This window comes from Anolis carolinensis, unplaced genomic scaffold (genome assembly GCF_035594765.1).
Source record: "Anolis carolinensis isolate JA03-04 unplaced genomic scaffold, rAnoCar3.1.pri scaffold_10, whole genome shotgun sequence".
Taxonomy (NCBI): Eukaryota; Metazoa; Chordata; class Lepidosauria; order Squamata; family Dactyloidae; genus Anolis; species Anolis carolinensis.
In genome coordinates, this window is record NW_026943821.1 from 16368758 (window position 1) to 16385071 (window position 16314).

The 16314-nt window shown below is 38.9% G+C and overlaps 1 protein-coding gene across 2 annotated transcripts in view; it reads right to left on the reverse strand.

The window, feature by feature from the left end:
- Positions 1-16314, reverse strand: part of LOC100554827 (IgGFc-binding protein) — a 34527-nt gene extending 18213 nt beyond the window's left edge. The window contains exons 1-5 of one of the 2 annotated variants that reach the window (XM_008117065.3): positions 16156-16312; positions 13524-13592; positions 7791-9020; positions 5299-5498; positions 2304-2445 (exon numbers count right to left, since the gene is read on the reverse strand). In XM_008117065.3, the coding sequence (XP_008115272.2) occupies positions 2304-2445; positions 5299-5498; positions 7791-9020; positions 13524-13575 (1624 nt within the window). In that variant the 5' untranslated portion in view covers positions 13576-13592; positions 16156-16312. Of the gene's footprint in view, positions 1-2303; positions 2446-5298; positions 5499-7790; positions 9021-13523; positions 13593-16155 lie in introns of both variants that reach the window. The other variant, XM_062962626.1, reaches the window with a different exon arrangement.

Consider the following 16314-nt stretch of genomic DNA (forward strand, 5'->3'; position numbering starts at 1 on the left):
TCAGGGACTTAATGAATCACTTAATTTTAGCTGTTTCCTTTAAATTACCATGTACTCTTTAAAAACCTTTGAATGAACCTCCAGAATCACTCGCAGTTGAAATCACCACAAGCAGAGTCACTCAGTGTAAGCAATTAGGCACTATGTAAGTATAATACTGTTATATGGGTTACCTTTACTTCTGTTAACTGGTAAAATACTTGTTACTCTATGTTTTGTTTTAGATATAAATTCATTGTTGCTGAGTATAACAACTCCTGAAGAAGGGGATTTTCTCCCTGAAACACGGTACAAAAATACCCGGGACCCCTGTAGACTTGGGACTTTATTTGGACTTTACTTTCAAAGACTTTTTTGAGAGCAGTGCTCCATCATTATTTTCTTCATTCCAGTATACAGCAACACGACCAACCATCTGTTTAATTTGTTTGGAAGATATTTTCATTGACTATGTATCCCTGAAGCCTATATACATTGGAACCAATACCAGACTTGAATAACTTTTGTGTTAGAGCTGTTGCTCCTTTTCATTTTGTCTGATACGGCCAAATTGAGCTTTGTATGGGGAACTTTAATAATATATGTTATTTGGACACATTTTCTTTGTACATAGACTATCTTGTGTTTGTATAGATACTTTACAAGAATTCTGGGATTTTGCATAGTGGCACAGAAGTGACATCAGGGGACAGGATTATCCTGCTCAGACCCCACTCCCTTTCACAGATAAAAAAGAGACTATGAAGTTGTAAATACAGACAAAACAGAGGTACTCCTGGTCAGTCAGAAGGCGGACTAGGGTATGGGATTACAGCCTGTGTTAGATGGGGTTGCGCTCCCTCTAAAGACACAAGTTCACAATCTGGGGGTGATCCCAGATTCATTGCTGACCCTAAAACCCCAGGTGTCAGTGGTGGCCCGGAGCACCTTTGCACAACTGAAACTTGTGTGCCCATACCTTGAGACCCCAGACTTGGCCATGGTAGTCCACACCTTGGTCACATCCCATTTGGACTACTGCAACACTCTATACATGGGGCTGCCTTTGAAGACAGTTCAGAGATTGGCAGCCAGATTACTAACTGGAGCGCTGTACAGGGAGCGGACAATTCCTATGTTACCACAGCTCCACTGGCTACCAAACTGCTTCTGTGCTAAATCATCATCATCATCATCATCATCATCATCATCATCATCATTTAATTACTTATTAATCGCCCTCCATCCAAGATGCTCTGGGCGATTTACAAGATAAAATTGTAAAGGATAAAAATACATACATACAAATATTGATAAAATTAACATAGATTAAAAGCTCTAGTAAATATAAAGTGCTGGTTATTACCTATAAAGCCGTAAACAATTCAGGCCCAGACTATTCTCTGTGTACAAACCAACACAAGTGCTGTGGTCAGCTGAGGGGGCCCTCCTCTCGGTCATTTCACACACACACACACACACACACACACACACACACACACATACATATACTCAAGTATAAGCCGAGGCACCTAATTTTACCACCAAAACTGGGAAAACGTATTGACTCGAGTATAAGACGAGGATGGGAAATGCAGCAGCTATGAGTCAATTCCAAAAATAAAAATAGATATTAATAACATTGCATTATTTGAGGCATCAGTAAGTTAAATGTTTTTGAATATTTATATAAAACTGCAATTTAAGATAATAAGACTTTAATAATAAATGTAATAATACAAATAATAGTAGAGAAAAATAATAAATGTACATATATTCTCAAGTATAAGCTGACCTGAATAGAAGCCGGCCAGGACCCTCACTCGAGTATAAGCCGAGGGGAGTTTTTTCAGCCCTAAAAAGGGCTGAAAAACTAGGCTTATACTCAAGTACACACACACGCACACACCAATTGACAGACCCAGTCTTTTGAACTTGAACTTGTCTATTTGTATTTTAGAATGTTTTTATGAATGCTGATGTAAATTAATAATTTTTAATCTGATTTATGTGTACTGTATAATTTTTATATGTGTTTACTGTAAGCCGCCCTGAGTCCCCTCTCGGGTGAGAAGGGCGGGATATAAATGTTGCAATAAATAAATAATAAATATATTTGCAGCTATAAAACTGCTATAAGATAGAGTTTTTGCCCCAACAAAGAACCTGGCCACAGTATTCTGGGAGAAGCAAAGTTCCAGAATTACAGAAGTTCAGGCAGAAGGGTGACTATCCCAATAAGTTTCAGTATTTGTACTTGAGCCAGTGTACTCTTAGGCAATACACACACATATATATTCTAGGCAATGTAAATTTCTTCTTACCATTGGAAACACAACTCAGGGCTCCTTTTTGCAAATCACAAGTCTCATTGGCAGCACAGCTGTGAGTCTCACATTTTAGACCCTGTTCTGGGATACAGGTGCAGATCTTTTGGCACTCGTTCAGCAGAAATGTTTCATTGGGCTGGTATGAGGTTTAGAAAAAAAGTAGGTAAAGCAATAGAATTATGGCAGAATCCAAATCTAGAACACCAAGATCTAATGAAAACATGTACATCTGGATGGCAAAAGAACCTACTCAAAAGTTCAGAATTATCTCTTGCTACTGGATGTAAAACTATTTCAAATAAGGAAAGGAAGAACATCAGTTTCACTTTCTTTAGAAGCCGAATTCTTAAAACATCAAGTTATCTATATATATAAAAGGGTAATGAAATTTCGGCCTAGGACAAAACAACAAAACTGCACATCCCAGAAACACTAAACTTGGCAGCACAACCCCTCATCCATGCCTCTACGTTCATACAACAAAAAGAAAAGAAAAATAAAGTCCTAATTAGAGGGAGAGGAATAATTGTTTTTATCCAATTGCTGTTGGTTAGAAGGCTATGTTCTGCCCATTTGGTCTCCTAGCAACCCACTCAGCCCAGGGGACAGGCAGAGTTAGGCCTCACTTAAGCCTCTTCCACACTGCATATAAAATACAGATTATCTGATTTTAACTGGATTATATGGCAGTGTAGACTCAAGGCTCTTCCACGCAGCTATATAACCCATTTATAATGAACTTAATGTCAGGGGAAAAGCTTTACCCTTTACCTTAACTACCACCAATTCCTCAATACTTTATTTCCCATACCACCATACTTTGCCACAGCAACGCATGGCCGGGCACAGCTAGTTTACATCTATAACATAAAGTCATTTGTGAGACTTTCTTATCAAACCTGAACTAAAATAAATTTCTCATTCATCTGTACTCTTCCCATATCATGTTATCTATTATTGTTGGGTTTCTTCCCTGGACTGCACAAGTCTTTGTTTCATCAAGTTTCTAATCCTCAGTGAGTAGCTAGACTACAGATGGAGCCAAACTCAGGGATTCCTTTCACCACATTCCTGTGCATGTTTTTAAAGGGCTTTGTATTTACTGCTAGCCACTGTCTCCTTCTCCCTTTTGATGACAGAGTAATGGAATTCTGTGAGGGAACTTTTTAAAAATTGTTTTATTTGATATCTTAATTAGGTTTTAATCAGGATATGATGTTTTAATTGATTATGTATTGCTGTTCAGTGTATTTGTATGAATTGTATATGCTGTACGCCATTTTGAATCCCATCCACAGGAGAAAAGCGAGATAGAAACGAATTACCGTATATACTTGAGTATAAGCCGACCCGAATATAAGCCGAGGCACTTAATTTTACCACAAAAAAACTGGGAAAACATTGACTCCAGTATAAGCCGAGAGTGTTAAATTTCAGAAATAAAAACAGATACCAATAAAATTACATTAATTGAGGCATCAGTAGGATAAATGTTTTTGAATATTTACATAAAGCTCTAATTAAGATAAGTGTCCAACTCTGATTAAATCAATATTCTCATCTTCTTCAATGTAAATGCCCTTATGTATCCTTTTAATAATACAGTAGAGTCTCACTTATCCAAGCCTCACTTATCCAAGCCTCTGGATAATCCAAGCCATTTTTGTAGTCAATCTTTTCAATATATCGTGATATTTTGGTGCTAAATTCGTAAATACAGTAATTACAACATAACATTACTGTGTATTGAAATACTTTTTTTGTCAAATTTGTTGTATAACATGAAGTTTTGGTGCTTAATTTGTAAAATCATAATTTGATGTTTAATAGGCTTTTCCTTAATCCCTCTTTATTATCCAAGATATTCTCTTATCCAAGCTTCTGCCGGCCCGTTTAGCTTGGATAAGTGAGACTCTACTGTAATAGAGTAAAATAATACATGTAATAATAATAATAATAATAATAATAGGATAATAATACAAGTAATAATAAATAGAGTAAAATAATAAATATAATAATAATAAGATCAGAGTGAAATAATAAATGTATTAATAATAATAATAATAATAATAATAGAGTAAAATAAATGTAATAGTAGCAACAAAAATAGAGAAAAATAATAAATGTAATAATACCAATAATAATAGAGAAAAATAATAAATGTACCATATATTCTCAAGTATAAGCTGACCCAAATATAAGCCAAACATGACCCTCACCCGTGTATAAGCCGAGGGGGGCTTTTTCAGTCTTAAAAAAGGGCTGAAAAACTAGGCTTATACTCGAGTATATACAGTAATTATAATAATAATAACTTCAATTTAAGTTTAGATTGCTCCAAGAAGAACGCATTTTGCCTCTCTGTAGGCAAAATATAGCTGCATGGATTTTTTACTTTTCTTACAAGATGAGATTTAGCAAGTTACAGTAGAGTCTCACTTATCCAACACTCGCTTATCCAACGTTCTGGATTATCCAACACATTTTTGTAGTCAATGTTTTCATTACATCGTGATATTTTGGTGCTAAATTTGTAAATACAGTAATTACTACATAGAATTACTGCATATTGAATTACTTTTTCTGTCCAATTTGTTGTTAAACATGATGTTTTGGTGTTTAATTTGTAAAATCATAACCTAATTTGATGTGTAATAGGGTTTTCCTTAATCCCTCCTTATTATCCAACATATTCGCTTATCCAACGTTCTGCCGGCCCGTTTATGTTGGATGAGACTCTACTGTAGTTATCTCCAAGGCTTTTCTATCAAGAATGCATTTCATTTTTTACTTTAATAAATCTCTTGAACTTAAATATTGACTCTGCAATCCTTAGCCATCCTATGTATTGAAAAACATAGATGTTGATCACAATTGCTTGTGATAGCCATTGGAATGAATGTAGCAAAGCCACACAGGGTGCTTAGAAGAAGAAATAGATTATATGACCCCTAGGAAACAGAAGTTGGGTTCCTGAATATCATCCTACCTTGAGTTGGCCTGCATTCACAAAGCACCCACAGTTCTCAGGAGAAACACAGCTAACGCCATCAAAGAGAAAGCCATCGTCGCACTGGCAGCCTGCATTGCAGGATTGTGGGCACGGTCCAAGATCTGTGTATCCGGCACATTTGGTGGAGCAGATATCGGCACAGTCTTCATGGTGACTATTAGCTGGACAGCTGGGGGCTAAATTAGTAGATGGCATATATGTTAGAATGTAAGCAACAAACTTCTAGTCATTTCTGATATATTGCCGCCTGAAGGTCAGCGTATCACAGGATTTTTTGGCAAGAGATTTTCAAAAAAAGTTGAGAGTCTGACTTGCCCAGCATCACCTAGCAGATTTCACAGCCAAGAATGGATTCAAACCTCTAGTTGTAATCCAGTGCTCAAACCGCTACACTACATATGCAGTTCTGTTCAAAATGGGAAAAAGTCAAATTGAGTAAATTCTTTTGAATTTAGGTTAGAGTTTAGTTAGTGGCGCAGTGTGTTAAAGCGCTGAGCTGCTGAACTTGCAGACCGAAAAATCCCAGGTTCAAATCCCGGGAGCGGAATGAGCACCCGCTGTTAGCCCCAGCTTCTGCCAACCTAGCAGTTCGAAAACATGCAAATGTGAGTAGATCAATAGGTACCATATTGTATGGTTTTGGGCATGGCCCCATGTAAGCCGCTCTGAGTCCCCGTTGGGGAGATGGTGGCGGGGTATAAATAAAGTTTTTTTATTATTATTATTACCGTTCCAGAGGGAAGGTAACGGCGCTCCATGCAGTCATGCCAATGGCCATATGACCTTGGAGGTATCTACGGACAACGCCGGCTCTTCGGCTTAGAAATGGAGATGAGCACCAACCCCCAGAGTCGGTTACGACTGGACTTAACGTCAGGGTAAAACCTTTACCTTTAGTTAGAAATCCATATAATGGGAGTGTGGCTACTAGAAATATCTGAACTACAACTCCCAGCACCCTTCACCAGTCTCTGTGCTGGTTATGTCTGTTAGGCATTGCAGTTCCACAGCATCTAGAGAGACTCACAATCCCAACTTCAGTATTAGATTAGGAAATGAGAAAACTGGTGCAAGCAGCAGGAATAACAAATGGTGATGAAAGCATATATATTATTTTGAAGTTGAGTAGGTTCTCAATCGGGGCTCAATGGTGGCACAGTGTGTTAAAGCGCTGAGCTGCTGAACTTTCGGACCAAAAGGTCCCAGGTTCAAATCCTGGGAGCAGAATGAGCGTCCGCTCCATGCAGGCGCCTATGACCACATGACCTTGGAGGTGTCTATGGACAACGCCGGCTCTTCGGCTTAGAAATGGAGATGAGCACCAACCCCCAGAGTCGGTCACGACTGGACTTATCGTCAGGGGAAACCTTTACCTTACTAGGTTCTCAATCTGATGCATAAAGTTATGGGAGGTGAGACCAGACAAGCCTTAGACTAAAGTAAAGATGTAAAAAAACAATTCCAGACATGTTGAAGACATAGGAGAAAAAAAATCAACTTTATTCTTAGTTTGGGTGTGGGAACCGTAATTTTGGGAAAATGCAGTGTCTACTATCTACATTATAAAATAATTCTGTTCCTATGCAGGCATAAAATACATTATGTGTAATTTGGTTTGGTACAAAATGGTCGTCTTGGCTATATTAAAATAAGAGTTTATTCACAAAATAATCACACTTTGAATCTAATTTTTAAGAAATTAATTTGGCTTTTTTATTGTGTCAGAAGTGACTTGAGAACATACTGTAAGTCGCTTCTGGTGTGAGAGAGTTGGCTGTCTACAGAGACGTTGCCTAGAGGATGCCCAGATGTTTTGATGTTTTTATCATCCAACTGGGAGGCTTCTCTCATGTCCCCGCAAGCTAGAGGTGACAGACGGGAGCTCACCCCATCTCGCGGATTCGAACCGGCAACCTTCAGGTCAGCAACCCAATCTTCAGGTCAACAGTTCAGCTGGCACAAGGGTTTAACCCATTGCGCTACCATGGCTCCCTGTTAATTTTGCTAAAGTGGAGCTACAGAATCCTTAAGACAGAAGAGAAAGGAACCTCTTTAGTTTTGCCAAGTTATGATGAACATGCAAAAAAAAAAAAAAAAACCCAGAGAAGGCTGGTGGTATAGTCCAAAATGTCTGATAGGCCCAGGCTGTGGCGCAGGCTGGTGAGCAGCCAGCTGCAGCCAGCTGCAACAAATCATTCTGACCAAGAGGTCATGAGTTCGAGGCCAGCTCAGAGCCTATGTTTGTCTTGTCTTTGTTCTATGTTAAAAGGCATTGAATGTTTGCCTTACATGTGTAATGTGATCCGCCCTGAATCCCCTTCGGGGTGAGAAGGGCGGAATATAAATACTGTAAATAAATAAATAAATAAATAAATAATATTTCCCCATGTAGCAAAAAATCTTCTAGACTATTCTCAAAGTATTTATTAATCCTACAACTGAATTTTGAAATACAAATGAATACTTACAGGAGGATGAACAAAGCGCCACAGCTCCGTAACCATTCCGTTCTGATAGCCCAATGAGGAAGAGTCCAAAAGGGGTGCTTGGGTGCTCTAGGGAGACAGAAGCTGCTCTTCTGCCCAAGTTGTACTCAGCCCAAGAATATTCCATGCCAGGAATTGGTCTCCAACGGATGTTATTGGTGGCCTTTTGGTTTAGTGTGATTTCACCTGACTCTTTGGTTTTGGCTAGGATGACAGCATAATTATTGAACGAACTCATTCCATCTATATGGTATGAGTTGCAATAGCTTGTAACAGCAGGGATGTTGAGGAGGAATGGGTCATACAATTGACTTCCTCTGACAGACCCAGTGAAGAAAAAAAGGACTTGGACGCCATGGTCAGCCAATATATAAAGTGGCCTAGAGGGATGAACGTATAGCCTGAGAATCTCTCCAGTTTCCATTTGATAAGAGTTTTTATTTGACCCAGACTGGTAAGACAAGGAAGTAGGCTGAGAAGCAGTTACATACACAATGTCGTAACGCCTCTGGAAGGACAGAGGAGGGACAAGGAACATGGTTCCCCAGCTGGAAACAGGCAAGAGCTGTTCAATGACATGGTCACAATGTGTGTGCTTCATGGCACAGCTATGTCCACTCCAGACAGCCACCGTTGCATTGGATTCAACCAGGGTGCCGGATAAATCATCTGAGCTTTGAATCTGGATGGTCTGAAAGGCTTGAAGGTCAACTGTGAGCTTGTCCCCTGCACGATAAACCTTTCCTTTAAATTTCACTGTCCCTTGCAATTGAATATCAACTCTAGTAGGAACTTCATGGGCAGCAACTGCAAATTCCTTGAATGTATTCTGTATGTTGCCCTCCGGAGTTACCACGTAATACAGAGTTCCTAATTGATGGATTGGGAACACGACTGTGGCACCCGTTGTGTAATCCTTATTATTTTGGGCAAACACAGAGATCTCTTTGTCTGCTTGGATCCAAACTGTCTTGTCAGAGATTTCGCTCTGCAAGATCTCCAGGGATTCTGGAAATTCCATCAGAAATGTTTCTCCTTTGGTAATAAAAATGGTTTTCGGTTCCATAATGCTGTTTGCTGTCACTGTGACGTTGGTTGCAGGGTGATATCCAGTAATGTGCAGCACAAACTTTGTATTGCGTTGGTTTTGATTTAAGTTGTTTAGGAAGGCTGTGACAAATTTCTTTCCAAGGGAGCTTGATAAACATGGTCCTATAAGGAAAGAGGAAGAGAGGGAGGAGGGAGAAATACAGTAGAGTCTCACTTATCCAACATTCACTTATCCAACGTTCTGGATTATCCAACGCATTTTTGTAGTCGATGTTTTCAATATATCATGATATTTTGGTGCGAAATTCGTAAATACAGTAATTACTATGTAGCATTACTGCATATTGAACTACCTTTTCTGTCCAATTTGTTGCTTAATTTGTAAAATCATAACCTAATTTGATGTTTAATAGGCTTCTCCTTAATCTCTCCTTATTATCCAACATATTCGCTTATCCAATGTTCTGCCGGCCCATTTATGTTGGATAAGTGAGACTCTACTGTAATACCAACAAAACAATCTTAATGCACAGAGGAGGTTGATGTCAATGAAACAGTGAATCCACTTTGGGTTTCATTGTGAACATTAGAGAAATCCAATATGTTAGCTATTTTGGAGATAATTTTGCTTTCATAACATAACATTTACTGCTTGGATCAAACATCTCACTTTACCCCAACTGTTATATGGAGCAGAAATCTGGGGACAGGGCAATACAAAAAAGGTTGAAAACATTCAGAATAAGTTTGCAAGAGCTCTTTTAGTCCTTCCCCCTGGGACTCCAGCTGCCTTGTTAAGGCTTGAATTGGATCTTCCCTCACTTAAGGCCAGAATGCATAAGCTTAACATTTGTAAAGAAGTATGAATTTTAGTTTACCAATGCCATGTTTAATTGTGTGGTTATGTTTTAAAAGGGTAAGCATTATTGTTATTGCATGAAGGGAACAGCCACCTCAGCACTCAGAGGCTGGTTGCCATGGAGAAGGGGGCGGAGCCAACTGGGTTAGCTGAAGAGAGAGCAGAATTTGGAGGGAAACTCAGTCTGGACTCTGTTGAAGCTCAGGGAAGGCTGATCCTAAGTTAGGGGATCAAGGAGACTCAATTGGTCATTTTGAGTCAATTTAAAATGAAACTCAGTCTGGGCTCTGTTGAAGCTCAGGGAAAGCTGATCCTAAGTTAGGGGATCAAGGAGACTCAATTGGTCATTTTGAGTCAATTTAAAATGAAACTCAGTCTGGGCTCTGTTGAAGCTCAGGGAAGCTGATCCTAAGTTAGGGGATCAGGGAGACTCATTTGGTCATTTGAGTCAATTTAAAATGAAACTCAGTCTGGGCTCTGTTGAAGCTCAGGGAAGGCTGATCCTAAGTTAGGGGATCAAGGAGACTCAATTGGTCATTTTGAGTCAATTTAAAATGAAACTCAGTCTCGGCTCTGTTGAAGCTCAGGGAAGGCTGATCCTAAGTTAGGGGATCAGGGAGACTCAATTGGTCATTTTGAGTCAATTTAAAATGAAACTCAGTCTGGGCTCTGTTGAAGCTCAGGGAAGGCTGATCCTAAGTTAGGGGATCAGGGAGACTCATTTGGTCATTTGAGTCAATTTAAAATGAAACTCAGTCTGGGCTCTGTTGAAGCTCAGGGAAGGCTGATCCTAAGTTAGGGGATCAGGGAGACTCATTTGGTCATTTTCAGTCAATTTAAAATGAAACTCAATCTGGGCTCTGTTGAAGCTCAGGGAAGGCTGATCTTAAGTTAGGGGATCAGGGAGACTCAATTGGTCATTTTCAGTCAATTTAAAATGAAACTCAGTCTGGGCTCTGTTGAAACTCAGGGAAGGCTGATCCTAAGTTAGGGGATCAGGGAGACTCATTTGGTCATTTGAGTCAATTTAAAATGAAACTCAATCTGGGCTCTGTTGAAGCTCAGGGAAGGCTGATCCTATGTTAGGGGATCAGGGAGACTCAATTGGTCATTTTCAGTCAATTTAAAATGAAACTCAGTCTGGGCTCTGTTGAAGCTCAGGGAAGGCTGATCCTAAGTTAGGGGTTCAGGGAGACTCATTTGGTCATTTTCAGTCAATTTAAAATGAAACTCAGTCTGGGCTCTGTTGAAGCTCAGCGAAGGCTGATCCTAAGTTAGGGGATCAGGGAGACTCATTTGGTCATTTGAGTCAATTTAAAATGAAACTCAATCTGGGCTCTGTTGAAGCTCAGGGAAGGCTGATCTTAAGTTAGGGGATCAGGGAGACTCAATTGGTCATTTTCAGTCAATTTAAAATGAAACTCAGTCTGGGCTCTGTTGAATCTCAGGGAAGGCTGATCCTAAGTTAGGGGATCAGGGAGGCTCAATTGTTCATTTTGAGTCAATTTAAAATAAGTTTGGTGACTTATTTTAAGGTAGTCTGTAATCGGATGAATTACAGTGAAGACTGATTCTCAGTTGGAGAATCAGGGAGGCTCAAGTGCTTATTTGAGTCAAGTTTAAAATAAGTTTGGTGACTTATTTTAAGGTAGTCTGTTTCCAGATAAGGAACAGATAGTCTGTGACTGAAATTCACAGGGTGACTGCAGATTAAAGCAGTGGAGAAAGAAGTGACATTTTAGGAAGTTTGAATCACCTCATTCTAGCTTTGCAACTGTCAGTCAAATTGCCTCTAAGTGAGAATTGTAACCATTAAGCTTGTGCCTCAATAAACGTGTTATTGTTCTCTCAAACATCTCAGTCTCTGAAATCTATATTACTATCTGAAGCAAACAAGAAAGAAGAAAAACACAATTTAAAAGTCTCTTCTCTAAGTAGCCAGTGGCTACGTATTCCTATAGTGGTGGCAAGAGTTGATGATCACCTTGACATTTGGTGGCAGCATTGTGGAGACATTGACATTTGGTGGCAGCTTTTAAATAAAAACATCTTTAATAACTGGTGGCAGCGGATATAAAATATATAACAATAATATAAATATAATTAATAAAAACAATCTCCATCTCTACATCTCCGCAATTGGTGTCAGCGGTGGGGATTTTTAAAAAAGATTTCTCCCCCTTTCTGACATCTTTGCAATTTGGTGGCAGAGGTGGGATTTAAAAAGATTTCCCCCCTGCCTGAAAGAACCTCAGTCATTCTTAGATCTTTGCAACATCTCATACGGGAAGAGACTTCTGGGAATGGAGGACGAAAGTATAACAAAGCAATGCATGATGGAACAATATAAGCGGGGAGGATGGGTTCAATACTGGCTAGACTTGCTCCCATCAGTATTTTGATGGGTCAACAACAACTCTAATGCATCTGGACAAGAAGGCGATTAGAGACAAAATCTTTGAGATGGATGCAGCGGACAACCTGCAGATTAGTAAATGGCAAGGTTTCTCTACCTGGTATCCCCGACTAAAGAGTGACCAATATTGTCAACAATATCTTCAAGCCCTAACGTCTCCAGTCCTTAGGAAAGCATTTACAGCCCTGCGCTTCCAAACAATGCCATCAGACTGGCTAGAGGGAAAATATAAAGGCATTCCCCCATGTCCAATGACTTTGCATTTGTTGCACGGGGGAAAAAGAAGATCTAACACACTATCTGTTATATTGCCCCTTGTATAATGATCCTAAGAAAAATCTCCTGGGAACACTCTTGGAAGAAAGGGCAGTATGGCAACAATCTGCTGTGATCTGTGACTTGCTAGCAGATTATTCCAAAAATATAACACTAAAGGTTGCTACATTTGTAATCGTAGCCCAAAAGATCGGAGCTAAAGTAGCAAAATCCATACTTGATGTCAAAAATGGAAATGGAGATAGTTTGGGATGATACAAATCGGACACTGTCATTGTTATGTTTCTGCTATCATAATTTTAAAGAGCTAGTTTTAATTTTTGAATATGTTTCAATGTTTATATTGGAAAGTGTTTCTAAATATTGTATATTACTGATGCCGTGGCCTATAGCTAGTACAATAAACAATTCACTCACTCACAAACATCTCACTTTGCCTCATGGTAGAACTGGCCCTATTTAGTGTTCGTAAGTTGAGTGAGCACAGAAGTACAGTAGAGTCTCACTTTTCCAACATAAACGGGCCGGCAGAATGTTGGATAAGCGAATATGTTGGATAATAAGGAGGCACTAAGGAAAAGCCTATTAAACATCAAATTAGGTTATGATTTTACAAATTAAGCACCAAAACATAATGTTATACAACAAATTTGGCAGAAAAAGTAGTTCAATACGCAGTAATGCTATGTAGTAATTACTGTATTTACAAATTTAGCACCAAAATATCATGATGTATTGAAAACATTGACTACAAAAATGCGTTGGATAATCCAGAACGTTGGATAAGCGAGTGTTGGATAAGTGAGACTCTACTGTACTAGAAACATCCATTGTGCAATTAGGATGGAAAAATCAAATAAACAAATTAATCTTATTTTCTTATATGTACTCTTATAAGAGTATTTCTGTGCCTCAATATGATCAGAAAAGCCACTAATAACAATCCATAAATGCCTTTTGAAAAAAACAAAGTCATTTTGAGGGTAGGTCCTATTGGATGAACATTAACATTTCTTGGTCACCATTTTTTGTTTAGTGAGAGAATGCCACAAGAAATCATATCTGTACTAGACTGAAAAACTGAAGCAATATCTTCAAGTTCCTTTTTACTTACCAGACAAAAGTGCCAAACCAATCAAGAGGAATACAATGCTCTTCATAGCCATGGCTGAAAAAGAATGAACTAATGGAAGAAAAAAATGAAGTGTTGTTTTTTAGTGTTGTTTTAGCACAACCAAACTTTTACTTTTCCGAACTTAAAAAAACAGTCTTTCACCAGAAGCATAGATCTTGAACTAGCCTGTGACTGGGCAATGTTACATGACTGTTCCTACTTTCTTATGTTCTATCCGTACAAAACACATCGTAATAAAACATGGACTGTTTCTAACATCACCAGCACTTGGTTCTTTATGCAGTCGAGGTGAGAATTTAAATTGAGCAAAACTATAGTCATTTTCTTGTTTACTTGTATTTTTCGCCACACTTGCCATGTAACAATGACAAAGACAGCAACTAAGGACCCTTCCACATAGCCATATAACCCAGAATATCAAGGCAGAAAATCCCACAATATCTGCTTTGAACCAGGTTATCTGAGTCCACACTGCTATATATTTCAGTTCAAAGCAGATAATGTGGGATTTTATTGAGCTGTATGGAAGGAGCTTGATTTGTCTACTGCCTTGATATGGTAGGGATAGTTCCAATTATTCCTCTGCTGTTCTGCTTTTTCAACTACTTCTAAAATGTCCCAGTTTTTCTCTCCTTCTCATTCCCTCTAGTTCTCATGTTGATTATTAAACAATGGCTGAGGTCCTGTCTCAAACATGCAGCCATGAAACCATATCCACTGATGTTCACTAGGAGGATGTGTGATGTATGAACCATATTGGGTGGCACCATTGGACAGAGTGACACCAAAATGAATGACCGTAAAAGTTTTGTACAATTATCTCTCTCCTTTCACTTACCAAACCCTCTTTAAAACCTAGACATCTGTATCAAATAAAGGAGCTCTGATGCAATGGTGAGGCGGGCACTGAACAATGACATAGCCAGCCGGCCATGGTACAACAAATAGAAGCACAGCTCTGAGTTCTGTTGAAATGCCTTGTTGCACCATGACTTGTTGACAGGAGAGGGTTGAAGATGTTATGCTTCAGTGCCCTTGGAAAACTCCTTGCCTAGATTTTAGGATGGGGCCCCTGGTAGTACAGTGTGTTAAAGTGCTGAGCTGCTGAACTTGCGGACCAAAAGGCCCCAGGTTCAAATCCCGGGAGCGGAATGAGCGCCCGCTGTTAGCCCCAGCTCCTGCCAACCTAGCAGTTCAAAAACATGTCAATGTGAGTAGATCAATAGGTACCGCTCCAGCGGGAAGGTAACGGTGCTCCATGCAGTCATGCTGGCCACATGACTTTGGAGGTGTCTACGGACAATGCCAGCTCTTTGGCTTAGACATGGAGATGAGCACCAACCCCCAGAATCGGTCACGATTGGACTTCACATCAGGGGAATCCTTTACCTTTACTAGATTTTAGGATGGGTTTAGGGAATATTTACACTATCCCTTACACCATCCAACAAACCCTACCCAGAGTTCTATGCACAAATTCCTACCCTCTGAATTTCCAGTAATTATTACTGTTCTGGTTCTAAATTGCTGTTGATGTTGTTTTATGTTGTTTTATGGGGCTATAATGTTTAATTTTACTGATCTATGTTTTAATCTATGCTGATCAGCCTTGTCCCCATGTGAACAGCCCCAAGTCACTTCGGGGAGACGGAGGTGGGATACAAAAATAAAGTTGTTGTTGTTGTTGTTGTTGTTGTTATAATAATAATAATAATAATAATAATAATAATAATAATAATAATAATAATAATAATAATAATAATACAAAAACAACAGGAAAAACTCAGCCACTATCAGGAGCTCAAGATTGAACTTCAAAGACTCTGGCAGAAACCAGTGCAGGTGGTGATGGGCACACTGGGTGCTGTGCCAAAAGATCTCAGCCGGCATTTGGAAACAATAGACATTGACAAAATCACAATCTGCCAACTGCAAAAGGCCACCCTACTGGGATCTGCGCGCATCACCCAAAAATACATCACACAGTCCTAGACACTTAGGAAGTGTTCGACTTGTGATTTTGTGATACTAAATCCAGAATATCTATCTTGTTTGCTGTGTCATAATAAAATAATAATAATAATAATAATAATAATAATAATAATAATAATAATAACAACAATAATAATAGCTGTGACAATGGAGCAACAATTAAAAAACCATAGCAAAACATGCAGCTTAATAAACTTTTTGCAGTGTAATAAACTCTTCCCATGTTTTTATAATAGAAACAATTAGGAAATGACATTTATAACCCAGGAACAAAAATCGTGTTACATAGTAATAAACTAATACTCTCTGCAATCCTGTTTACATTGAATGCCTTTTGTATCAACACCAACGGCACTGAAAAGGTTAAATTCACTGATCCCACCCCACCCCCTTTAAAATGGAAAGCACAATATACTACAACTAACATTATCTTTGACTATTTACTATACTTCACAGGGCCTCCTGGGATCCTAAAGGCACCATCCCCAACACAGATTGATAGATTCTTGTTAATCCATAGTTGACTTGCAATTGATTAATTAGGTTTAGCAGCTGTAACTGATCAATACCACAAGTCAAAACTGATTGATACCTTCTCCACACTTCCCCATTCCTTTACCTTCAGTAAAGTTGTCCTGGCTTGATGAAGAAGAGCTCTTTCTGTTTCTTTTATAACTCTGCTGAATCTGGCACTTTTATAAGAGAAATGAGTCAAAAACCTATTGCCCAGTTAACTTTAGAGGAAGCTCCAGTAGTCCAAATGGGAAGGACCAATGCA